The sequence below is a fragment of the Hyla sarda genome, chromosome 1, assembly GCF_029499605.1.
Source record: "Hyla sarda isolate aHylSar1 chromosome 1, aHylSar1.hap1, whole genome shotgun sequence".
Classification (NCBI taxonomy): Eukaryota; Metazoa; Chordata; class Amphibia; order Anura; family Hylidae; genus Hyla; species Hyla sarda.
This window is the reverse complement of record NC_079189.1, coordinates 467,554,835-467,581,826: the sequence shown is the minus strand read 5'-3', so window position 1 is coordinate 467,581,826 and position 26,992 is coordinate 467,554,835. Positions and strand designations below refer to the sequence as shown.

Here is a 26,992-nt window from a genome sequence, read left to right as displayed (position 1 = left end):
TAACAAACTGGCGCATAGAGGTAATAGAAGGATATTACACAGTATAATAATTTGGCAGCATGGGCTTTAATAATTTGGCAACAAAGATCCTGGAATACCCCTTTAATTTTTCATTGCGCTGGTAAAAATAAAGTTGAGATGTGATTGGTTGCTATGGGCCACAAATAGAATATAATAAGATGATGAAACTCGTAAGAATGTAATGGACAGCAATTTGTCATACGCTATTGGGCCTTATTCATATCAAATTTATAGTCTTTACTGTAGGTATATGTAGGAATGATATTAAACATATACTGCAGTAGTCTACTTTGTTAGGCTGGGTTCACATATATCAGGCATCCGGCACAGTTTCCCTTCGGCGTGCACCGGAGGGAAACTGATGCTAGTTAATAACATCTGCCCCTTGGGTTATAACATCTACCCTGCATTGCACCCCGCTGACACCACACATGAACCCAGCCTTACTATGTATTATCTGCTTTACTCCAGTACACTTTTTATTGAAAGAAATGGAAAGCATGGTAGCTTGCTTATCTATTGTCATAGAGCTGAATAATAAAATTCTGGCTTCCTAAGGCCTGAAGGATATTGTTGTATTTGGACCCGCATTGATGTGTCCTCATCTGGAATACGCCGTTCTGGGCACCAGTTTACAAACGGTTGCCCTGGGACTGAAAGACATGTAAAGACATGCATCTAAACCTTAAAATACTACCCTTATATGGCTATTGATTGAAAAATGAAAACGTTTTAGCTCTTAAAACAAAAAAAAAACTAAAAAAAAACCTCAACGCCCAAAATAGGCTGAATGCGGAAGGGGTCATTTGAAATTTAGGTTAATTTTCATAAACTTTCCGACAGTGTTTGTGAGACATTATGTTATGAGACACGTTTGTCATGTATTACATAACAAAACGGACATAACTAAAAAAGCATGTCAAATACTGAAATGTTTCATGGTTGTCTGTGGGTGTCTTTTTTTGAGCATACAGTAAAATAACCCAGAACCTTGGAAGAAATATAAAAAGAAATGAGGTAGAGGATCTCTGATTCTGCTCTCTCTGTGTCCATCCTCCGCTCCCCGGACATGGAGCGCTCCGCCATCCGCACCCTTTATCTCCTCACAGCCCTGACTGTCGCCGCCCGGGCCCACAAGTTGCTCAATGAGGATGTGAAGTGCACCGTGGACCTCAGCAGCCATCTAGCCAAAGTGACGGCCGAGGTGAAGCTATCCAACCCGGGTCCTGGTCGCCCTGGAGCTGGAGCTGGCCGGACACCTGGCCTTCCTGGGGGTGAAAACAGAGGATGAAGAGGACGTATACCTGGAAGTACGGGAAACAAAAGTCAAAGGAAAGAGTGGAAAACAATTCTCAGTCCAGCTTCCATCCCCTTTGTCTCCCGGAGCCAAGACCAAAGTCTTTATTTAAGCCGTTTACACTCACATCCTGCACCCATATCCCACCCAGATCACACAAGCAGAGAAACAGTTTGTAATATTTGAAGGCAACCATTACTTCTATTCTCCATACCCAACCACATCCCAAACAACGTGTGTAAAGCTCTCCTCCCGGAATGTCAAGAGTTACACGAAGCTTGGAAATCCATCCCGATCAGATGACACCATTGAATATGGTCCCTTCAAAGATATTTTGGGTTGGAGCAATGATGTCTTAAAGGTTCACCATGAGAACAATTGTCCTTTCTTAACTATTACCAGCAGGACCCATGTTACTGAAGTCTCCTATTGGGGCAATCGGATGAAATCAGTAACATCTCTACCAGCCACCTGCTGATTCTGGATGACTCTATCGAAATGGAGATCCGACCCAGGTTCCCTCTATTCAGAGGGTGGAAACCCCATTACATGATTGATTACTTGTACAATCTCGGTGACCAATACGCTCTGAAGATGAGGTTCATTGATCATGTTTTTGATGAACAGGTTGTGGATTCTCTGACTGTAAAAAAAAAAAAAAAAAAAAAAAAGAAAAGAAAAAAACCCTGCTGTAGGGTGAATGTACTCATAAGCAACATCATAATCCTCTTGTTGAAAGGGGTGCTCCACTGCTTCAGCTTTTGGAGCACTTTGTTCTGAACGCTGAGTGCCGGCGCCGGGGCTTGTGCCATCATGGCAACGCTTCCTCATACCGTCACGTCACGCGCCCTCAATGCAAGTCTATGGGAGGGGGAGAGGCGACTTGCATTGAGGGTGCGTGGTGTGATGGCATGAGCCCTGGCGCCCGCACTCAACTGAGGCAGTGGAGTACCCCTTCAGCTTCATAATTTATCTGAATAAAAAAAATGCAGAACATTTTGGCACCATCTTTTAATTTTGCTGAGAATATTTCCATTATTGTCTAAGTCACTTCATAAAACAAATGTTTCATAAAAGTGAATATTAGATTTGATGGTTAGCTTTTGTAGGTTTAAGTGGATTTTCTGTATTAAAGCAATGGGTGCATATGTATATTTTTAAACATATATAGTAATATACCCTGTGTAAACATATATAGTAATATAGACCTGTGTCTTCTCACTTGTTGTGGCCCTCTAGCTGTTACATCTCCTGCCAACGTGATGGGAGTTTTGCAACAGCAGGAGACCAAGGGGTTTGGGAACACGGCTAGGGATGGAGAGACAGGAAAAAAAAAATCCTTTTATTACAGTAAATATGAGGTGCAGATTGTATGGAAGGGATTGGAATAGTTACACAAAGTCTACTTTTGTTCTGTATTGTATTGTAGTCTGTCTAAAGCTTGATACACATGAAAGAAAACCACACAAATAGAAAGATTGACCCCTTGAACAAGAAAAGTTGTTTCAAAAGAAAAAAATGCTTTATCTTATATGGATAAAATAAACTTGCAAAGTCAGGATCAGGAAGTCAAGTACAATGGAATAAAATACATTCTACTTTTATCGGTAAAGGCTGAATTAACCCCTGCAGCTATTTTTGTCATTGCCCTACTTTAAATGAACAGTAGTTGAACTTCCTCAATGAGCTATTGAATTGCGCAGAGAAAAGAAAGAATGTATTTTTTTGAGTTAAGTTTATCGAGTGGTTTGTACATAGTCAAACAGAAGGAGACGGTTGCATTCCATGCTCTTGTTATGTTGCACCCATTCTAAGGCCCCATTCACACTGCACATTTTGTTGCAGCAGCCTCCCGGATTTTGCAGAAAGATTGAATATGTTTGTCCGCCCATGTGAACGTTTCCTTAAAGGGGTACTTTACAAACATTTTTTTTAACTCAGAAAGTTAAACAGATTTGTAAATGACTTTTATTTAAAAATCTTAATCCTTCCAATACTTATCAGCTGCTATATGCTCCACAGGAAGTTCTTTTCTTTTTGAATTTCCTTTCCGTCTGACCGCAGTGCTCTCTGCTGACACATCTGTCTATTTTAGGAACTGTCCAGAGTAGGAGCAAATCCCCATAGTAAACCTCTCTTGCACTGGACAGTTCCTGACACGGACAGAGGTGTCAGCAGAGATCACTGTGGTCAGACAGAAAGGAAATTCAAAAATAAAAGAACTTCCTGTGTAGTATTCAGCAGCTGAAAAGTACTGGAAGGATTTCAATGTTTTTCAGTGGAGTACCCCTTTAAGAAAGACTCTGTGCATACAAATAATAGTTGCCTCTCACCAGTAGATACATTATGGCCGGTTGTAATTATTTTATGTGTAGGATGTCATTGTCATGTTCTCCTAACGTGTCTTGTATTGCTCTGCAGATGTTCTATCTTTCTACATTTTTGTACACGATCAACTATGTGTGGCAGACCTTCAATAATTTCAAAAGAAGAATAGGCCATGACTTAATTCAGGTCAGTCATCATATTTATTAATCTGCACATTTATAAAAGCTTTGCCTGTATGTTTACGATACACGTGCTGGGTTCACACATAGTATTTTGGCCAGTATTTTAGGCAAAACCAGGCAAAACCAGTAATAGTGGCAAATCTTTCCACTATAGTATTTCTCTGTGTCAATTCCACTCCCAATTTGGCTAAAAAATACTGATCAAAACAGCAGGGAAAGTGCACTACAACCAGACCATTTATTGTGGTGCCCAATTCAGGTGAATTGACAGAACTCACCTGGTCTTGGAGAATCATAATACTTATCAATTAATAATAATTCCATTTAAAAGAAGCAGGTCAGACAGAACGGCTCTTGTCCACACCTTTGCCCGACCTGCTCCCTTTAAATGGACATTTTTATTCTCCAAGACCATGTGAGTGCTTCAAAACTAATGAAAACACTGTATGTGATCCTAGCCTTAAAGTTGTTTTATCATTTGACGGCCCCTCACTCTCTCTTAGTTGAGGTATACCTATGAGGAAAATTACAGGCCTCTCTCATCTTTTTAAGTGGGAGAACTTGCACTTATGGTAAGTAGTAGTAAGTAGTTCAGTCTGGTTATTATCAGACCAAAAAGCAATCAGCCATAATATTAAAACCTGTAGGTCCCCCTTGTGCTACCAAAACAGCTCTCATCTGTTATGGCATGGACTTGACAAGACTTCTGAAGGCATTCTGTGGTACTTGGCAACAAGACATATACATCTTCCTCAAACCATTCCTGAACACTATTTGTAGTAGGGAGCATTATCCTGCTGAGGTCACTGGCCTTAGGGATACCATTGCCAAGAAGGTACATGGTCCATTTCTGGTTCTTATGTGCCCATCGTATACAAATTGGATAGTGCACAGGTTTCAGCGTGAACACTCTGACCGGTCCGTGCCTATGCAATCCCATACACAGCAAGCTTTCATACACTTTGTGTACTGACACACACCAACATTCAGTCTTTTAGCAGCTCATGCTGCAGTAGCTTCTTTTTGGAATCCGATCAGAAAGGCTAGCCTTTACTCCCCATTCACATCACTGAGCCCTGGATGGCCATGAAGTTGTCACTGCTTCATGATTGTGTCGCTGCTTGACCTTCAGAGGACCATCTTTGGTAGGTACTTAGTACTGCATACCGAGAACACCCTACAAGACCTTCTGTTTTGGAAATGTTCTGACTCATTTAGATCCTGCCAGACTTTATTAGATCTTTACATTTGTCCATTTTCCAGCTATCACTACATTAGCTTAAAGAATTGACTGTTAACTTGCTGCCTGTTACATCCTACCGTTTGGCAGGTGCTGTTGTCATGAGATAATGTTATTCACTCACCTGTCAGCTGACCGTTTATGCCTTGCAGCTTTTTACTCTTGTTAAGTGCAGACTTGTAGACACAGGTCGCAGGACTCACGTGTAACTACATGTTATGGTCAGGAGGATGTGCTTCAAAATAGTTCTTAAAAAGATAACCAAGAGTTACTAAAACAAACAGACTTAATATTGGGACTTCTGGAAATAGACTGCAATGTGAAGGTCAAGTTCAGTATTGAAGAGGTTGCCTGGTAAAATGTATTATTTTCCTATTGTCCCCTGCCTGGCTAATAAAATAAAAAACATTTAACTTACCTTCCTCCGCTCTCTTGTAGCTCCGTTATTATGGCACCCTTGTCCGGAACCTGTGACTATGCTTTCCCCTGAGCTGCAGAGCGTATTGTCTACAGCTGGGGAATGACAGTGCCGCTCGCCAATCACTGGCAGAGATGGCAAAACTGCTGCGACCCATGATTGGTTGAGCAGTGCTGTGCTGTCATGTGCACAGCGCCAGCCGGCTCCGGGAAGCAAACTGTCAGCAGAGACCGGCAGGAGACAGGGCACCCTGATACCAGAGCTAGGAGGGAGCGGAGGAAGGTGAGTAAGAGTGTTTATTATTTTATTAGGCAGCCTGGGGACAATAGGAAAATAATACATTTTATTGGACAACCCCTTTAAAGGAGAACTCCAGAATATAAAAATTGTCCCCCATACTGCCATCAGTAAAAAAATAAAGATGTACATACCTTCCTCCCCCGTGGCGCCCGGTAACCGTCTTCGGTCTCCGCCGCGATCCTCTTCCTGGTTGCCGGTGGTCGGAGAGTCATACTAAGCTCAGCTAATCACCAGCCGCAGTGAAGTCCTGACTTGGCCGACGATAGGCTGAGCGGCAGTGTGACGATTTTTCCCCGGCAGCAGGTGCCGGTGTAGTGAAGGATTTTGTGTCCTGAAGCGTTTTCACACTGCCGCTCAGCCTATCGCTGGCCGAGTCGGGACTTCACTGTGGCCGGTGATTGGCTGAGCGCAGTATGACTCTCCGACCACCGGCAACCAGGAAGAGGATCGCGGCGGAGACCGGAGCCGGTTACCGGAGACCCCGGGGGAACGGAGGAAGGTATGTACATCTTTAGTTTTTTTTACTGCCGGCAGTATGGGGAACAATTTTTATATTCTGGAGTTCTCCTTTAAGTGGAGTGTTCTGTATAGACTATTGAAATAACATAAAAACTAATCATTGCATCACAACTTCTATTTTTAGATTTCAGATAAAGAATATTGGATGGGAAAAATTACAACAGTTCTATGCAGGTAAAACAAATCATGCTATTGTTGGTGACGATTATCACTATTATTAGCGGTTTTATAATCTCAGTATCCCCCCTTACCAATAAATAATGAATTAGGAGTAACCAGTTGTGGTACAGAACTATCCCCCTTATTGTTTAGATGCCTTAGAGGCCCATCTATATGCTCAGCAACAGTCTTATAATAAGCTTCAGGAGGGTCAGACTGCAAGTAAATAAGCTCGACTGGGATACAAAATAGCCTAGAATGCCCAGCCAGGCAATGCATTTTAACATGTGAACACATCTATCCTTTTGCCCACCCTTATGACTGTTGTGAAAATGCTGTCCTTCTTTATTGATCTACATAGCGGTACCTTTTTCGGGAGCTAGTATTATTTGTCATACTTTTAAATATTTTGCGTACCAGAGGAAATGGTAGTAGATTGACATAATCCCAGTAAGTGTCCGGAAACCTTAATGGTTACAGTAACACATAATATGTGTATTTAGAAGATCATATGATATAATAATATAACTAATTAGCCTGCTTGGTCCTAAAATCAGCGGGTTTATTAGACATTATTAGAACGCTTTACCCCCCGTCTTGCTGCACAAGATGAACCTCCTAACTAATCTGTGAAGCTCAACTTGTTCAGCGAGATAAAGATCGCAGCCGAGCGGTGGGGGGCTTAACACTCAGACCCTGACTGATCAAAACTTTTGACAAGTCCCTGCAACATGTCTAATGTTTTTATAATGACAGTGCCACTTTAAAAGGGTAACCCAGTCTTTAAAAGTAAATGGCCTATCCCCTACAAATATTTCTGCATTTGCACATGTGCCCCGGCCTGCAGCCAGTATACATTGAACAGGTTGCAGCAGTAGCACGGACGCCATAGCCTCTTCATACTGCTGACAGGGGTGTGCTGGGACTGTGTACCCCCTCTGATCTAATAATGATGGCCTGCCTTGAGGACGGGTCATCATTTTTTAAACACTGTTTGGCCCCTTTAAGGAATGTAATTAAAAGAAAATGAAAACACAAAATTGGATTTTCTATATTTTTTTTATTGTATTCAAGTTCGTAAACATTCACTGTGTTTATAATAATATAATTGTATTTTAGTGTGGTTCCTGTACTATTCATCTGCCCTGTATTATATTATGGAAACACTAAGAAATGCTTTGGGAATAACAGCTACAGGTAATTCCATAGTCATATACCATGTAGATTCCTTGTTTAAATGTTAATAACTAGTAGGGTAAGATATATGCTGGCAGGTAGATTCTTCTGCAGGTAGGTAGATACTTCTGTTACAATAAAGGTAACCTACCAAATATTCCCAGAAGGCAGGAGAGTCAGGCATGAGCGATTTCAAAATGTCCGATCCTTTGTAATTAATAGACATATGTCTCTGTCTTAAAGGGGCACTCCGCCCCTAGACATCTTATCCCCTATGCAAAGGCTCCCTGCTGCACCCGGTGTTCGTTTAGAGCGTCGGGTGCATCGCCGGAGGCTCGTGATGTCACGGCCATGTCAAGGTCAATGCAAGTCTATGGGAGGGGGCATGGCGGCCGTCACGCCGACCCCCACAGCGCGAGCACAGCGTTCAGAACTAAATGTTCCTAATGCATCCAGAAGGCTGGCCAGTGGAGTACCCCTTTAAAGGGGTACTCCGGCACAAAGACATCTTATCCCCTATCCAAAGTATAGCGGATAAGAAGCCTGATCGCGTGGGTCCCGCCGCTGGGGACCCCTGTGATCTTGCACGCAGCACCCCGTTACAATCAGTCCCCGGAGCATGTTCGCTCCAGGTCTGATTACTGGCGATCACGGGACCGGACCGTTGTGACATCATGGCCCCGCCCCAGTGTGACGTCATGGCCCGCCCCAGTGTGACATCACGCTCCGCCCCCACAATGCAAGCCAATGGGAGGGGGCGAGACAAGATGTCTTAGCACCAGAGTACCCCTTTATGTCAAAGTCAGGAGTGGATCCAGCAGGAAGGAGAAGTCCTTCCTTTATTTTTCTTATTCCTTTTAAATACACTTCTGGTTTTGGCTCAAAAACTGCGGTGTCAGTTTTCCAAAAAACTCCAGAAAAAATCCTCGGTCTCGGTCCATTTTAGGAACTCGGTCCATTTTAGGAACATCTCGGTCCATTTTACGAACTGTCCAGAGCAGCATATGTTTGCTATGGGGATTTTCTCCTACTCTGGACAGTTCTTAAAAAAGTATTCAGCAGCTAATAAGTACTGGAAGGATTAAGATAAGATTTGTTAATAGAAGTAATTTACAAATCTGTTTAACTTTCTGGCACCAGTTGATTTAAAAAAAATAAAAAATAAAAGTTTTCCACTGGAGTACCCCTTTAATTCATTAGCCTAAACTATATGGAAAATTAGGTATTAACCCCTAAACAATTCTAGATCTCTAAGGATATTATCAGGAATATCCCTACCCAACCTATGTGGCTAACTTCTAGCTATACAATAATAACAATCTTAGTATGATAACATAGAATAAAATACGGTGGGGACTGCTGCTGTAATAAAGTGCAATAATGGTACTCCAATAACTGAAAAGTATGGAAAGTTAATAGGGCTTTTTATAATAAAATAGTCTCTTGCCGTTTTATATTTATTTATTTATATTTAATATAAGGCAATGATCAAACCGCTTGCTCTGGCAAAATAATAAAACAATGTGCTTGCTCAGGCAAGAGAATACAATGTTCTGCACGCTCCTCAATACAGTAAGAATGTATAAACGAATGAATAGTACAGCGGTGTTATGCACCTTTCACCCATCCTACCGAGGACAACGGGAGACGGGAGTTCTGATCACGGCGGTCTCATCCTGCAGCTCCTCCGATGTCACGGGCTGTGATGTGCCAGTACTGACCTTCTGCGGGTGTGTGCAGGTACTGGCAGGTGTGTTCATAAGGGTAGATTGTGGACCTCTGCTCTGCGGCAGGTATACGTAGCATTGGCGTCCTCGTCCTTGTGATAGTCAAGCTGGATGGGTTATGGTGATCCTGAAACGCGTCCAGCTTGACTATCAACCTGACTATATTACTATTTAGTGAGGATTACTGCCGCCCAACTTACCACTATTTGCCCGAATTGGGTGCCCTTGACACAGTGCCCTGTCAATCAAAGAACTCCTCGCGCCCAAAGACACAAGGACGCCAATGCTACGTATACCTGCCGCAGAGCAGAGGTCCACAATCTACCCTCCAGATGAACACACCTGCCAGTACCTGCACACACCCGCAGAAGGTCAGCGCTGGCACATCACAGCCCGTGACATCGGAGGAGCTGCAGGATCAGACCGCCGTGATCAGAACTCCTGTCTCCCGTTGTCCTTGGTGGGATAGGTGGGAGGTGCATAGCACCGCTGTACTATTCATTCATTTATACATTCTTACTGTATTGAGGAGCGTGCAGAACATTATATTCTCTTGCCGGAACAAGCACATTGTTTTATTCTTTTACCGGAGCAAGCGGTTTGCGCATTGTCTTATATTAAATATAAATAAATATAAAACAGCAAGAGACTGTTTTATTATCAAAAGAACATTTTTAGGACTACAAGTGGCTCAATGCCTATTAACTTTCCATACTTTTCAGTTATTGGGGTACCATTATTGCACTTTATTGCAGCAGCAGCAGTCCCCACCATATTTTATTCTATGTTAGTCACAAGGGCCCTGTGGCTTTTCAGACAGCTATTTTAATGTGAATATTATTGTGATTTTTGAATATGAGTTATCATGTCCATATAACTTTGAGAACCATAAATTTTTCATCAATTTTGCATTATTTATCAACACTTAGGGTATAGGTGTTTAGAAGGTTTTTTGCTCAGTTTAAGGTATTAAAGGTTTGGTGAGCGCCTTTCATTTTCTATATATCCATGTAATAATGTGTGGAGAATTGGCAAAGTGATATAATGGGAGACTCACCCCAATAAATTTGGAAACCCCACATTAAAGTTGATGCAATTATGTATATATAGTTTCTCCTTTAGCTTACACTTTTACTGTGTAAATCAAGTTATGTTTTCCCCTTTTGCTTGGGTGTACATCATGTGTACATCATGTGTACTACCCCCGCGCTGTATTTCCCCCACATGTACTGCATAAATAGAAAAGTACCTGAGATATACACATGTGTTGCCCAGCCTGCTTTAAAGGTTGCTCAAAAAGGATTGTATTTGCACCAAAAATTATGGAGACTGTTATCTTACCTGAGCTGTTTTTAACAGCATTTAGTGATATGCTTTAAAGCAGGGCCTATGGACCATAGACAACAGTAGACAGGACCTTTCCCATTCAGATGAATTGGAGACGCCACTGGGCATCTAGATACTGGTGTCACTTTTTACCTTAATCCTGTCTGAGAAAATATAGATGGTAAGATGGAAAACTTGAGAAAAACATAACCATTAATATGGTTAAAGTGTACCTGTAGTTAAGAAAAACTTTTTATATAATCTAGATAATACTATTATATGTATATTTTTAATATACATTGATTCATTTTTATTTTTGGGTGAATGCTTTCCCTACAGCTATTGCCTGTGTGTCTCTATGAGAAGTCCAAATACAGGAAGTTAGGGCAGGACAAGCAGGGCTCTGTGCAGGCTGCTGTCTTGTCAATCATCCTGCTGTGTGAGCTGGGTGAGTGTCACAGAGCCTCAGTGCACAAAGCCCTGCTTGTCCTCAGTGTACAGAACCCTGCTCGTCCTTAGTGCACAGAACCCTGCTCGTCCTCAGTGCACAGAGCCCTGCTCGTCCTCAGTGCACAGAGCCCTGCTTGTCCTCACTGCACAGAGCTCTTCTTGTCCTCAGTGCACAGAGCCCTGCATGTCCTCAGTGTACAGAGCCCTGCTTGTCCTCAGTGCACAGAGCCCTGCTTGTCCTCAGTGCACAGAGCCCTGCTTGTCCTCAGTGTACAGAGCCCTGCTTGCCCTCAGTGTACAGAGCCCTGCTTGTCCTCAGTGCACAGAGCCCTGCTTGTCCTCAGTGTACAGAGCCCTGCTTGTCCTCAGTGTACAGAGCCCTGCTTGTCCTCAGTGTACAGAGCCCTTGCTTGTCCTCAGTGTACAGAGCCCTGCTTGTCCTCAGTGTACAGAGCCCTGCTTGTCCTCAGTGTACAGAGCCCTGCTTGTCCTCAGTGTACAGAGCCCTGCTTGTCCTCAGTGTACAGAGCCCTGCTTGTCTTCAGTGTACAGAGCCCTGCTTGTCCTCAGTGTACAGAGCCCTGCTTGTCCTCAGTGTACAGAGCCCTGCTTGTCCTCAGTGCACAGAGCCCTGCTTGTCCTCAGTGTACAGAGCCCTTGCTTGTCCTCAGTGTACAGAGCCCTGCTTTTCTTCAGTGTACAGAGCCCTGCTTGTCCTCAGTGTACAGAGCCCTGCTTGTCCTCAGTGTACAGAGCCCTGTTTGTCCTCACTGCACAGAGCCCTGTTTGTCCTCACTGCACAGAGCCCTGCTTGTCCTCAGTGCACAGAGCCCTGCTTGTCCTCAGTGTACAGAGCCCTGCTTGTCCTCAGTGTACAGAGCCCTGCTTTTCCTCAGTGTACAGAGCCCTGCTTGTCCTCAGTGAACAGAGCCCTGCTTGTCCTCACTGCACAGAGCCCTGCTTGTCCACCCAAACTTCCTGTATTTGGACTCCTCACAGAGACACACAGACAATAGGTGTAGGGACAAAAATATGCACATTTTTAAACAATGTAATTACAAATATTCATATAATGGTATTATCTACATTATATAAAAAGTTTTTGTTACAGGTACACTTTAAAGGAAATCTGTCATCATTGTCACCTGCACTAACCTGTCGGTACAGACAGATAGTGCAGGTGACACTGATGACAACGGTACTCACCTTGTCCCGTTCCATGCTGTGGTTCTCTGGCAATCCTTTTCAGTATCTTCAGCTCCGGTCCCGACTGAGCATGGGTGGAGTTTAGCGACATCACCGCTGCTGTTTGCTAGCAGTGGGACCCAGCAGAGAACAGCAGCAGTGACGTCACTAAGCTCCGCCCATGCTCCAAGTTGGGGCTGAAGATACCGAAGAGGATTGCAGGAGAACAGCAGCATGGAATAGGACAAGGTAAGTACCGTTGTCATCAGTGTCACCTTTGCTACCTATTTGTACCAACAGGTTAGTGCAGGTGACACTGATGACAGATTTCCTAACATAAAAATTTGATTTTAGAGGGGTATTCCGGGCAAAAACATCCTATCCCCTATCGAAAGGATAGGGGATAAGATGTCTGATCGTGGGGGGCCCGCCGCTGGGACCCCCCGCATTCTATGCATAGCTGCGTCTGCAGTTTCGGAAACCGCCGGGCTTCCGAGGCGGGGCCGTGATGTCACGCCACGCCCCCTCCATTCATGTCTAAGACATCTTATCCCCTATCCTTTCGATAGGGGATAAGATGTTTTTGCCCGGAATACCCCTTTAAAATAGATAATTTTCTAATGACATATTCCCTTTAAACTATAAAACACAGCTGATAAAACTGCAGTGTTTGACTCCTATACCTGTATAGGCCTACATGGCCAGACTATAACATAAATGCCTTGTGTGACCCCAGCAGGAAGCTGTATTTACACATCTACATAGTATTTGTCATTATATATGTGCAGTGGAAGCAGCTTTTCATCACATAAACAACACACAATGTCCTTTACTGACTTTTCCCCATGTTTCTCACAGCTGTTTGGTGCTGAACATTGGATCCCACATTACATTAGACCGCAACAGTTCTGACAGCTGTGCAGCCTTGCACACATACAGCACCACTGTCTTCATGGTTTCATTTTGTCTTTCAACCATAGGCATTTTGGTAAGTACTTGCAATGTGGTATGTTCTGTTTCTTTTCCTGCCAAGACTGGACTTTCATGTATTTTGTGAATCGAGTACATCCATGTTGGCACAAAATAAAAAAGGACAAATGAAATGAAGGGAAAAATGGAAAAAGAGCAGAGAGAAAAAAAACAACTAAATAAAAATGCTCTTTTAGAGCCTGTGCTACTTGTATGGGTATCCTGCTTTTTTTTTTTTTTTTTTTGCTTCTTAAGACTACTTGAATAAGAATGGTGTGGCTTTGGGGAACACAGTTAAGTTTTGTCCCCTGTAAAAAGATGTATCTAGGTACTTCCAGATAGCTCATTTGAAATGACATAGGTAGGGTCATATGGTCATTTCTATGGTATCAGAATAATAGTCTTTCAAACAATGTAACAAGAGTAATCCAAAATTTCCTCAACCTCAATTGTGGTAAACGCTTGTTTTTCTCATTTAACGTCTTACATATTTTACTGTGAAAACAATAATGATATTAAACAATATAGTATAAATCATAAGGGACTATGGTATTTATATAAGAACTCATGTTTGCTGTAAAGCAAATAGAACAGTGTGGTCCCTCAGAACTTTAGAATAGAATACTATCACTGGTATTGTCATTCTTATAGACAAAACATACCTTATATTGGCCATAACCAATATGTTTTCTCTATTTTTAGGTCATATTGGGTTATTCCTGTCAATTATTCAGAATGAACCAAAAAGACTCAAGATCACTACAAGAACACTGGGCTGTCATCACTGTCACAAGACATAGCTTCCTACTGTTCCCCGCCATCTTCTTTTTCTGCTGCTTACCAGGTAAGTTTTACATACACAAGTTCTGCCATTTAGCATTGTTGCCCTCCTGTTTTTTTTTCTTCTTGACAACAGAAAACGACCATGCTGACCATGGGATCTGACGCCATTTAGTCAAATTGTGGTTGTTTATACTATGACCTTTGTAGTACTGAGCTATTTACTTAAAGGGAAGCAACAGATCATGTTAGTGGACTTCCCCTTAAAGATCATTTGTATGTATTTACAGAAAAGAGTGATATGTATATCACGGCTTCATTACCTTATATGGTTTAATTGGGATGTTATAATTTAAAGGTTCGGGTGGCATAATTCTGGCACAATTGTCAATCACCTTCAATATCTGTTGGCCAAACAACTATTTTTCCTAATTCCCCGAGTGGATGCGCTGCTGACAGTCACAGAGTGAAGCAGAGCAAGCAGCTCTGTGGGGGATATTCATCAAAACCTGTCCAGAGGAAAAGTTGCTGAGTTGTCCATAGCAACCAATCAGATCGCTTGTTTCATTTTTGAAAAGGCCTGTGAAAAATGAAAGAAGCAATCTGATTGGTTGCTTTGGGCAACTCAGCAACTTTTCCTTTGGTCAGGTTTTGATTAATCTCCCCGTGTGTCCCACTTGTAGTGGCAGATTTCCCGCCGGCAGTCATGAGCTGACACGCAGGACTACCCGGCTGCAGCAGGGAGCTCGCTCTACAGTCGCTCTGTGACTGCCGGAAGCACATAGTCAAATAAGCTACAGATGCTCTATGTGTGACCCTACCATTAACATGTACGGTCACTATTCGTATTAAGGAAAAAAGTCTTCTTTAGCTATTTTGGTACTTTCTGCAACAGCTCAACTACCGTACTCATTTTTGCCCAAATTATAGGCCAATTCTAGTCTACATATTAAGCATATTATATTGCATCTTTTATTGGAAACGTTGTGTTTCATTAAAATATGGGTTTCTTTCCATTCAATTCTGTGCGTTGCTTATGAATGTGCTTTTTTATTACAGGTGTTACACTCACGCTTGTTAGCTTGAAGAGGATAAATGTTGGTTACCAGGCATTATGTTATATCCAGGTGAGTGAATAAGAATGGTCTATAACTAAAAGGGCTACTTCAGTTACAGCAAATAAAGCTTTTCCCATGTATAATGAACAGTTGTGCAATTTTCCAACATACTTTATGTAGCAATTCCTTATTGTTCTCTGTTTGCAGTCATTGTATGGGGATCCATCACAGCCCCCTTCTCAGTGAAGCTAAATACAGAACAGAATATAAAAAAGTGCATAAAGTACAAACAGGACAATGTGATGGGCCACATTAAATTGAAAACCCGAGAAAAAGATGTACAACATATAATTTGGGTAATTGAAGCAATGCTGTCATAGTACAACCACAAAAAACAGGATATTTTCTATAAACAAAAATAAATAAATAAAAAATAAAAAAAAAGCGAGCTTACAGAACAACAACAATGCAGAAGAAGTGAGAGACAGAAAGGGGAGGCATAAAAACAAAACATGAAGAGAAAGGTAGAAGTAGGACAAGAAGGGGTAAGGATGGGAAGTCAGAATAAGTAAAGGAAAGGGGAAGGGGGGGGGGGAGTAGTGGAAACCCCTCCACATGGTGGATGGCCAGGTAGGGCACAATTGTATCAAGAAATCCGGACACCAAAACTAAGCAAGAAAAGTAGCAACTGTGATAAAGGAGGGGACAGAGTACACAGAATACCTGCATATTTAACAGTGTCCTGGAATTGCATCCAGGGGGGCCATGTGCGGTTTAACTTGTCATGAGAGGCAGCTAAGGATCAGGACAGGTCTTCCGTTTGCATAAGGTTTTTTTCCTTCGCCACCCAAAGTGATAAGGATGGAGCCATTGTTTGTTTCCAGAGGAGAGGCCCCAGCAGCCATGACCAAGAACCCAAGCTAGAAATGTTTGTGGAAATCTCACAGTGATGCAGGAGGAAAAGAGTGGGTGTTAATACCATTGTCAACCCCGTAACATGACGAAGAGTAGAAGAGACTCCATCCCAAAAGGAGAAAAGGGTTGGGAAAGACCAGGAAGTAAGGAGAAACAAGTTGCAAACTGATGGAAGAGTAGTGGACATGATAGAAGATACAGGACAGCTGCTCAGGTGCCAGTGAGCGCTACATATACAATCCCCAGTTAGTCAGGAAAGCAGGAGGCGTTGGTCTGGGGGGGCTCAGCAGGGAGTATGTCAAAGACAGCAAATGTCATAGGGAAACTGAAACACACAGATCCATTCAAATGACGTATTGTCAGCCTTAAAACGTGATGGTAAGGGGAGGAGAGGCCTCTCAGTTTTTGTTTTTAAATCAGATAATATTAATTAGCATTTTTGAAATATAATTCATACAAACATGAAATATCACAAACATGACAGAAGGTGAGAAACCAACAACAGAAGCAGAAGCTGAGAATGCTGATGGAGGCGCTCTCCTCATAATTCCTAATAACAAACAGCACAAATGGGGTAAATAAATAATAACTGTAAAAACAAAACTGTAAAACTGTCTGGTTTTGCCATAACAACCAATCACAGCTCAGCATTCATTTCAAGCTCTGGTAAAATGAAAGCCGAGCTATGCTTGGTTGCCATGGGTAAATCATGATTTTATTTTTACTGTGTTTTTTTATTTTTATTTTTTATTATCCCTAATATTCTTGGCTTGTTTGACTCAGTAGTTGCTTGGACATAGACTATTTGTTGTAGAGACAGATCTCCTTTAATTCCTCGTGTTTTTTTTTCCAACTATTGTGATTTTGTTTTTGGCATTAAGCATAGAACAGTCATTCGGACCATTTATATGGCCTATTAGAGCCACACTACCTGAATGAACATCACCATAAGGTTCAGAAACTTGGCTTATTTGGGAAAACATTTTTTAAATATAAAATGAAAACAAATCTAATTATGAATAATCAGTTTACTTAAACTGTTTTTAAGGAACAACACTTATTTACACAAGCTGCCATGGCTATATCCATTCAATAGTTGACTCAGCATAATGAAATGTTTGTGGGGGTACAGATGTTTCATGAGTCATGCCTCATTGTGTGGTTAAGGAGATGGGAAAAAGAAAATAAAGAGGCATCTGGAGTTTCATATGTTAAACCAATTATAGAACACTAAAAGCAGCTTTGATGTAAGCAAATCCTGCTGGTCCAAACTATTTGTTCTGAAGATGAATTACTTAGTTCTAACATCCACTTAGAAGTTTTTATAAGTATGATTATTATTGTTTCACCATAACTGTGTTTATGTTCAAATTCGACACATTCCCACAAACAGAAAACATCCAGTGAGTCAAGTGACCAAAGATAGGCATCTTGAAGAGTCAATATGTGTATGGTATCAAAATGTTTATTAAAGGGTACCTCTCATCAAATAAACTTTTGATATATTTTAGATTAATGAATGTTGAATAACTTTCCAATAGCATGTTAATGAAAAATATGCTTCTTTCTATTGTATTTTTCCCGATCAGTCCTGTCAGCAAGCATTTCTGACTCATGCTGGAGTCCTAAACACTCAGAGCTGCCAGCCTGCTTTGTTCACAGCCAAACAGGCTGTGAACAAAGCAGGCTGGCAGCTCTGAGTGTTCTCCTTTGTGAACAAAGCAGACTGGCAGCTCGTAGTGTTTAGGACTCCAGCATGAGTCTGAAATGCTTGCTGCCAGGACTGGTAGGGAGACCCCTAGTGGTCATTTCTTCAAAGTGGAAAATTAAATAGAAATAAGCATATTTTTTAATAACATGCAATTGTGAAGTTATTCTGCATACATTAATCTATAATATATCAAAAGTTTTTTTGATGAGAGGTACCCTTTAAAGCAACTTACTAAAATAGTGTTATTATCCAAAGCAAATAGATTATTCATTTCAGCTTTTATTTCTTCCTGTAAGCTGTGACGCCATGTCAAAACCTGACCAGAGAGCTCTGACCCCTGCTTCCCCTAGTGTCATCCCAGGACCAAAGTGATGTGTAGATAAGGCAGCCAGAAGCCCCGTTTCCAGCTGTCATCTGGTTTATAAGACACCCAGGTCCGTGCCTCTCCTGCCTGATGATAGTTATAGACTCTGCTGTGACTAAAAATGGGGCTGCCAGCTGACTTATCTAATTAGCCATGAATGTTTAGAAATGTCAACAACGGGCAGCATGAAACGGGCACAATTTCTTACTACAGCGCATTATAAGTAATAAAAGTTTATACTTTGATTTCCCATTCATTTATACCCCCATTCCTGGCTTATCTTCAATACACTGCAATGTTTAAAAGTAAATCATCGGGCTTGTTGTGAGGGAGCCCTTGCCCATATCATGCTACCCGTAGTTTGGGCTTTATGAAACAATTGGCAGGTTCCCTTTACATGGTAGTATTGTTACTTGGAATTTAAATGGGTATTTCAGGAAAAAACTTTTTTTTCAAATATCAACTGGCTCCAGAAAGTTAAACAAATTAGTAAATTACTTCTATTAAAAAATCTTAATCCTTCCAATAATTATCAGCTACTGAAGTTGAGTTGTTGTTTTCTGTCTGGCAACAGTGCTCTCTGCTGACATCTCTGCTTGTCTCAGGAACTGCACAGAGTAGAAGAGGTTTGCTATGGGGATTTGCTTCTACTCTGGACAGTTCCCGAGACATGTGTCATCAGAAAGCACTTAGAAAAGAACAACTCGACTTCAGCAGCTCATAAGCACTGAAAGGATTAAAAAAATAAATAAATAAAAAAAAATTTTTCCTGGATAACCCCTTCAATTATTACATACATACTTGGTATTTGTCTGCAACATTGTTTTTTTTTTTTGTTTTTTTTTTTATGTTAAACCAGGTGTTTATTTGGCTAATAATATAAGGAAATTAATTGTTAAAACTTCTGTCTTTCAGGCATTTACTGCAGTTTCCCAAGGATTCCTCAACAGCTTGGCATATGGATGGACACAGCAAATGATTCATTGCCTGAAACAAAATAACTTTCGCGATGTGGATACACAGACTCCTCTTCTGCGATCTCAAAAGAATCTTTATGCCAGCATGCAGACTTCTAATAGCTACATAGAACCACGCATTATTTCTGCATTTTGATGATCAAAAGCCACGGATGCTATAGGACATATCAAAAGGACTCTTAATGGAGCTCTGGAGTATGGCCATTGTATTTAAGGGACACACTACAGAAAAATCCAAGGAATCTTTCTCTGCAAGAAGGGCTGTGATCAAATGTTGGGTTTTGGTGATCTGCCAGAAAGTGTTAAAGAATGGGAAAATTTTATAGATGGATCCTGCCCTGAAGAAGCCTGGAAAAAAAAAAAAGACTTTTAATAAGGATATATGATCTAGATCAGTGAAAGTTCATATATAGCATGTATCCGTAAGAAATATGACATTCTATTCCACAATACCATGCAAAGAGAGACCAGTAACAGGTGTCAGTTTTAGTGACACTCGATATATTTATTCCTAACAATACGTGTGATGGATATAGGAAATGTTGTATTGTCTCTGAGATCTTCTTCTAGTCCGGTAGTCTCCAACCTGCGGATCTCCGGATGTTGCAAAACTACAACTCCCAGCATGCCCGGACAGCCGTTGGCTGTCCGGGCATGCTGGGAATTGTAGTTTTGCAACATCTGGAGGTCCGCAGGTTGGAGACCAGTCTGTACTGCGTCTAGTGAAAGTGAAAAAATATATTATTACAATGAAATAAGATAATTCCGTTAAAACTGAAACCGCAGAAAATCCTGCAAGAATATAGTAGAAATAATTTATTTGAGGTGAAGCTGATGCTCTTGCTTGATGCTTTGCTGATATTAGTTATGATTGTTGTATGAAAACGTATCTCTTTCTTTCATATAACATACAATGAATGCATCAAAATAATGCAGAACGTTCAGTTCACATGCTGTTTTGGGCATAAGTTTGATATGTAGTCTTTAAAGGGGTACTCCGGTGGAAAACTTTTTTTTTTTTTTTTAAATCAACTGGTGCCAGAAAGTTAAACAGAATTATTAATTACTTCTATGAAAAAATCTTAATCGTTCAAGTACTTATTAGCTGCTGAATACAACAGAGGAAATTCTTTTCTTTTTGGAACCCAGAGCTCTCTGCTGACATCATGACCACAGTGCTCTCTGCTGACATCTCTGTCCATTTTAAGAACTGTCCAGAGTAGGAAAAAATCCCCATAGCAAACATATGCTGCTCTGGACAGTTCCTAAAATGGACAGAGATGTCAGCAGAGAGCACTGTGGTCATGATGTCAGCAGAGAGATTTAAAAAAAATAAAAAATAAAAGTTTTCCACGGGAGTACCCCTTTAAGTTCGTCACTAAATGTATGCTCTAGAAGTATACGGGTGCCTATACAATGACAACCATTGTTTAAAAAAAAAAAATAATAATAATTATAATAATAAATAAATATACACAGTGGGGTTTATTTACTAACGTGATCCATGCTCTTTTTTTTGTCAGGTTTTGCACCCAAATTGAGTCGCACGTCCCTTGCAACACAATATGCGACCAAAAAAAACAAAACCCTCCATTTTACAAGAAAAGAAACCCGGAAAGGGGGAGTGGCCATGGTCCCGACAAGAGGGCAGTTTTGAAAAATCCCAACATATTTACTAAGGTTTCCACAGAAAATGTGGTGGATTTGAGCTGAGAAAAACCAGACAGATCAGAACATGTGTAAAAAAAAAAGAGCAAAACGTAGGAAAAAGTGCAAAATGTAGGGAAACCTTAGTAAATACTTTGGGAAAATACCAATCGGAAATCAAAACCCACAAAGAAACCTACACTCCACTCTTAGTAAATAAACCCCAGTGTGTCCACTACTGCGCCAATTCTTAGTATTACAAGTGTTTTTACTTTGGTTGGGCTGCATTAATAATAACTAATGTGTACATTCTATGAGAGGCTGATCGTGTCAGGAATCCGTCTGATGACAGTGAAGAGCGGCCTTCTTTCCACACGTTCTGCACACTGCTGGGAGTGTTATGATCCTGCCAGTGGGGAAAGAAATATGAGATTGTAGCATTTCATAGGGTTCATGAGAATGCACTAATTGATATCACTTATAAGCGATGCGACACATATTCTAGGGTGATATAACTGCTATTTTCTGGAATAGAAGTTAGTAATAGTACTTTTTTGTGTTAAATATTTTATGTGTTTTTAAAAGAAATAAAATATTTTTCTTGTGAAACTTCAAACATTTTGCCTCTTGCTGACATTAAAATCTCCACACATGCACATTCATCACTTTCTAATCTCCTAACTGCTTCCTTCTTTCTTATACTTTCTAAGCCCAGATTGATGGCCATGTTCTTCTCTATAGGTCTTCCTTAAAGGGGTACTCTGCCCCTAGACATCTTATCCCCTATCCAAAGGAGCAGGCGTGGCTGTGACGTCACACGCCTCTGCCCTACATCGCCAGTCAGCGGCGGGACCTCCGTGGTCTCCACTGCGGCACCCCAGACATCCGGTGCACGGAGAGAATGTCGCTCCATGCCGGATGACTGGCGACGCGGGGCGGAGGCTTGTGACATCACGGCCACGTCCCTTCCCATAGACTAGCATTGAGAGGCCATGACATCACAAGTGGGGCGTGGCCGTTATGTCATGACCCTCCGACGCATCACCCGACGCTCTAAACGAATGCTGGGTGCAGCAGGGAGATTGCAGGGGGCCCTAGCGGCGGGACCTCAATGATCAGACATCTAGATGTCTAGGGGTGGAGTACCCCTTTAAAGGATGATGCGTCATTGACGCGAAACCGCGCTATCGTTCATCTGTTATGCTCTGGCTGCTGGCTGGTAGCTGCCTTCCCTCCCTGGACCTGGGTGAACTCCGTTAATGGACATTTCTGTTTATGGACATTGCTTCGTTGTTCTCCAAATATGTTTTGTACATTAACATTACTTCAATAAAGTCCGAACTTTCTTCGTCTTATATGGTGAGTGCAGACATGTTTTTTTTTTCTTCTCGTATAGCACTGTGATATGAGAATACTTTAAGCCACACCTTGCCCAGTAAATAGTAATGTGACAAACACTGTCCACAATGTGTACCCTGACTAACTCCTGTTGCTACATCTTTATGGTATTGCACTAAGCAAGCACTTCACAATCATCTTTTACATTGTACACACTTGTGCGTCACATACGTTTTTCTATATAGTAAGTAAGGTGGTGATGACATCACTAATGTTTAACCAAATTGCTAAGTGTTGGCTCTGTGTGTCAGATCCTACCAAGAACAGATGATGCAACCGAGCCGGCATCCCAGAAGTATGTCTCTCAGATCATCAGATACGCAACAAATCATGGACCTCACCACATATAAGCGTTAATAGACTTTGTATAAATTCAATGAAGAACTATATGGACATATGAGTTTCTTCAGCCCTATGTTACTTTTTTTTTTTAAGAGCCGAGGCAAGTGCTCTCTATCACCCAAAGTGCAAGAGAAAGTTCAAACGTGTCACACTAAAAAAAAACGTGCACAAAGGATGTGGTCTATCGCTAAGCCCTTCTCCAACAGGAGAGAGGCCCCCCAACAAACCTACCCTTCACCTCCGGGCCAAAAGGCACCTGCAAGGATCCAGGTTCGATGCCACTTTTCGGCGAAGCTACTAAGGGGCCAAAAATGCACCTGGCTTCAACCTAGGCGTTAACCAAGGGATCAGTCGAGGAGCCGTATACTGAGGGCATCTTGACCAAAGCCAAGATGCCCAGTGGCTGCAGGGAGGTGAGGAACCTAATGGCTACACACACCTCCCCTAGACCGCCAGGAGGGACACCCAGAAGGGCTACCGTATCCTGCCAATCCTGTGTACAAAACAACACGTAAAAGTGGCACAGTGACAAAAAACAAAAAATAAATAAGTGGATAAGTGCAGATATACTGCCCGGTCATCCAGCCGGATCTATAAAAATTTCCCGGATCCTAGCCAGAAGGTCGGGATACCAAGGGTGAGTGCCAAAGGTGAAGAGTAATGGTGCAGCGCGTTGACTCAGTGAGTTATAGCACCCAGTGAGTTTCGTCACCACTCCCCGTGGCACAGAAGTACCTCGCCTCTACACCCCTCTACCTCATGGCGAGACCCGTAGGAAACAGGTCACATCAGGACAGCCGTTGAGCTGGTTATGTGGCACCAGCCCCGGGAACGCCCCGGAACACCTGCTCCTCCATGCAGCATCCATCCTACATCAATGGTAGAGACTAAACCACTGATAAGAACAGATACTACACTTGATCTTAGCCAAAAGGCTATGGAATTATCTTTTTCCATATGAAAATATGGCATTATGGATCTATAGACAGCTATGGGAGCTGTTTTACAAATGAGTTAATGCATGAGGCCTAATACCTTACAGTGCAGAGTTTAAAGGTTAAACTACTCAGTTTCATGGACGTTATACCTTAGGTGTACAAAGTAAATTACATTTGGTATTCTGAACAGTGCGTGTAAAGTGAAGCTCAATACATTTCCATAGGTGACTTCAAAAGGGCATTTCAGCTAGTATAATGTCAAGAGCCCCTGACAAAACTCACCTTTAAAGTGGTAAATTACATGTGGCCTGAGGGAAAACAGACATCTAAAAGCTGTTTAGAATACCCAACCTTAACCCCTTAAGGACTGAGCCCTTTTTCACCTTAAGGACCAGAGCATTTTTTGAACATCTGACCACTGTCACTTTAAACATTAATAACTCTGGAATGCTTTTAGTTATCATTCTGATTCCGAGATAGTTTTTTCGTGACATATTCTACTTTAACATAGTGGTAAATTTTTTATGTAACTTGCACCCTTTCTTGGTGAAAAATCCCCAAATTTGATCAAAAAAATGAAAATTTTGCATTTTTCTAACTTTGAAGCTCTCTGCTTGTAAGGAAAATGGATATTCAAAATAATTTTTTTTTGGTTCACATATACAATATGTCTACTTTATGTTTGCATCATAAAATTGATGAGTTTTTACTTTTGGAAGACACCAGAGGGCTTCAAAGTTCAGCAGCAATTTTGACATTTTTCACAAAATTTTCAAACTCACTATTTTTCAGTGACCAGTTCAGTTTTGAAGTGGATTTGAAGGGTCTTCATATTAGAAATACCCCACAAATGACCCCATTATAAAAACTGCACCCCCCAAAGTATTCAAAATGACATTCAGTAAGTGTTTTAACCCTTTAGGTGTTTCACAGGAATAGCAGCAAAGTGAAGGAGAAGATTCAAAATCTTCATTTTTTACACTCGCATGTTCTTGTAGACCCAATTTTTGAATTTTTGCAAGGGGTAAAAAGGAGAAAAATTTTACTTGTATTTGAAATCCAATTTCTCTCGAGTAAGGACATACCTCATATGTCTATGTTAATTGTTCGGCGGGCACAGTAGAGGGAAGGGAAGGAGCGACAAATGGTTTTTGGGGGGCATGTCACCTTTAGGAAGCCCCTATGGTGCCAGAGCAGCAAAAAAAAAAAAACACATGGCATACCATTTTGGAAACTAGACCCCTCGGGGAACATAACAAGGGGTAAAGTGAACCTTAATACCCCACAGGTGATTCACGACTTTTGTATATGTAAAAAAAAAAAAAGTTTTTTTACCTAAAATGCTTGGTTTCCCAAAAATGTTACATTTTTAAAAAGGGTAATAGCAGAAAATACCCCCCAAAATTTTAATCCCAATTTTTCCCGATTCAGAAAACACTCCATATGGGGGTGAAAAGTGCTCTGCTGCTGCACTACAGGTCTCAGAAGAGAAGGAGTCACATTTGGCTTCTTGAAAGCAAATTTTGCTCTGGGGGCATGCCGCATTTAGGAAGCCCCTATGGTGCCAGAACAGCAAAAAAAAAAAAAAAACCACATGGTATACCATTTTGGAAACTAGACCCCTCGGGGGAACGTAACAAGGGGTAATGTGAACCTTAATACCCCACAGGTGATTCACAACTTTTGCATATGTTAAAAAAAAAAAAAAAGTTTACCTAAAATGCTTGGTTTCCCGAAAATTTCACATTTTTAAAAAGGGTAATAGCAGAAAATACCCCCCAAAATTTGTAACACAATTTCTCCCGAGTACGGCGATACCCCATATGTGACCCTAAACTGTTGCCTTGAAATACGACAGGGCCCCAAAGTGAGAGCGCCATGCGCATTTGAGGCCTAAATTAGGGATTTGCATAGGTGTGGACATAGGGGTATTCTACGCCAGTGATTCCCAAACAGGGTGCCTCCAGCTGTTGTAAAACTCCCAGCATGCCTGGACAGTCAGTGGCTGTCTGGCAATACTGGGAGTAGTTGTTTTGCAAAAGCTGGAGGCTCCGTTTTGGAAACAGTGCCATACCAGACGTTTTTAATTTTTATTGGGGAGGGGGGCTGTGTAGGGGTATGTGCATATGTAGTGTTTTTTTCTTTTTATTTTATTTTGTGTTAGTGTAGTGTAGTGTTTTTAGGGTACAGTCGCACGGGCAGGGGTTCACAGTAGTTTCTCGCTGGCAGTTTGAGATGCGGCAGAAAATTTGCCGCAGCTCAAACTTGCAGCCGGATACTTACTGTAAACCTCCGCCCATGTGAGTGTACCCTGTATGTTTACATTGGGGGGGGGGGGGGGGAAATACCTCCAGCTGTTGCAAAACTACAACTCCCAGCATGTACGGTCTATCAGTGCATGCTGGGAGTTGTAATTTTGCAACAGCTGGAGGCACACTGGTTGTGAAACACAGAGTTTGGTAACAAACTCAGTGTTTTGCAACCAGTATGCCTTCAGCTGTTGCAAAAGCTACAATCCCCAGCATGTATCGACAGCAGAAGGGCAACAGCTGGAGGCATACTAATTTGGCTGGGGACTGTATTTATGCAACAGCTGGAGACACACTGGTTTGCTACTTAACTCAGTGTTTCACAACCAGTGCCTCCAGTTGTTGCAAAACTACAACTCTCAGCAGTCATCGTCAGTCAACGGGCATGCTGGGAGTTGTAGTTATGCAACCAGCAGATGCACCACTACAACTCCAAGCATGCACTTTAGCTGTTTGTGCAAGCTGGGAGTTGTAGTTATACAATAGCTGAAGGTACACTTTTCCATAGAAAAAATGTGCCTCCAGCTGTTGCAAAACTATAAGTCCCAGCATGCCCATAAGGGAATTCTGGGAGTTGTGGTGGTCTGCTTCCTGCTGTTGCGTAACTACAGCTCCCAGCATGCCCTTTTTGCATGCTGGGAGCTGTTGCTAAGCAACAGCAGGAGGCTGTCACTCACCTCCAACTGCAGATCCACGCCGCCGCCGTCACTCCTGGGGCCCCGATCCCAACAGGGACGCTGGGGATCGGGGTCCCCAGCTCCCAGGGTCTTCTTCCCGCACCCGCTCACGTCCTCCGGAAGAGGGGTGGAGCGGGTTGCGGGAGTGACACCCGCAGCAGGTGCCCTGATTGGTCGGCCGGTAAACCGGCCGACGAATCAGGGCGATCGTGAGGTGGCACCAGTGCCACCTCACCCCTGCTGGCTATGGCTGTTCGGGGCAGTCAGAGACGGCCCTGATCAGCCAGTAATTCCGGGTCACCGGGTCACTGGAGACCCGATTGACCCGGAATCCGCCACAGATCGCTGGGCTGAATTGTTCAGCGATCTGCGGCCATTGCCGACATGGGGGGGGAGTCATCATGACCCCCCTGGGCGATATGTCGGGATGCCTGCTGAACGATTTCAGCAGGCATCCGGCACCGGCTCCCCTCCGGCTAGCGGCGGGGGCCGGAAATGCGCAGGGCGTATCCATACGCCCTGTGTCCTTAAGGATTTGGAAACGGGGGCGTATGGATACGCCCTGTGTCATTAAGGGGT

The 26,992-nt window shown here is 42.2% G+C and overlaps 1 protein-coding gene and 1 long non-coding RNA gene across 2 annotated transcripts in view; one reads left to right on the top strand and one right to left on the bottom strand.

Annotated features, from left to right (window-relative positions):
- Window positions 1-5,668, bottom strand: part of LOC130285227 (uncharacterized) — a 52,413-nt gene extending 46,745 nt beyond the window's left edge. The window contains exons 1-2 of the long non-coding RNA XR_008847300.1: window positions 5,487-5,668; window positions 5,193-5,316 (exon numbers count right to left, since the gene is read on the bottom strand). This is a non-coding gene — a long non-coding RNA (uncharacterized LOC130285227). The remainder of the gene's footprint in view (window positions 1-5,192; window positions 5,317-5,486) is intronic.
- Window positions 1-19,731, top strand: part of TMEM116 (transmembrane protein 116) — a 56,418-nt gene extending 36,687 nt beyond the window's left edge. The window contains exons 5-11 of the mRNA XM_056536556.1: window positions 3,740-3,832; window positions 6,430-6,479; window positions 7,584-7,661; window positions 13,187-13,316; window positions 14,000-14,141; window positions 15,137-15,204; window positions 19,041-19,731. Of these exons, the coding sequence (XP_056392531.1) occupies window positions 3,740-3,832; window positions 6,430-6,479; window positions 7,584-7,661; window positions 13,187-13,316; window positions 14,000-14,141; window positions 15,137-15,204; window positions 19,041-19,238 (759 nt within the window). The 3' untranslated portion in view covers window positions 19,239-19,731. The remainder of the gene's footprint in view (window positions 1-3,739; window positions 3,833-6,429; window positions 6,480-7,583; window positions 7,662-13,186; window positions 13,317-13,999; window positions 14,142-15,136; window positions 15,205-19,040) is intronic.
- The last annotated feature ends 7,261 nt before the right edge of the window (window positions 19,732-26,992 follow it).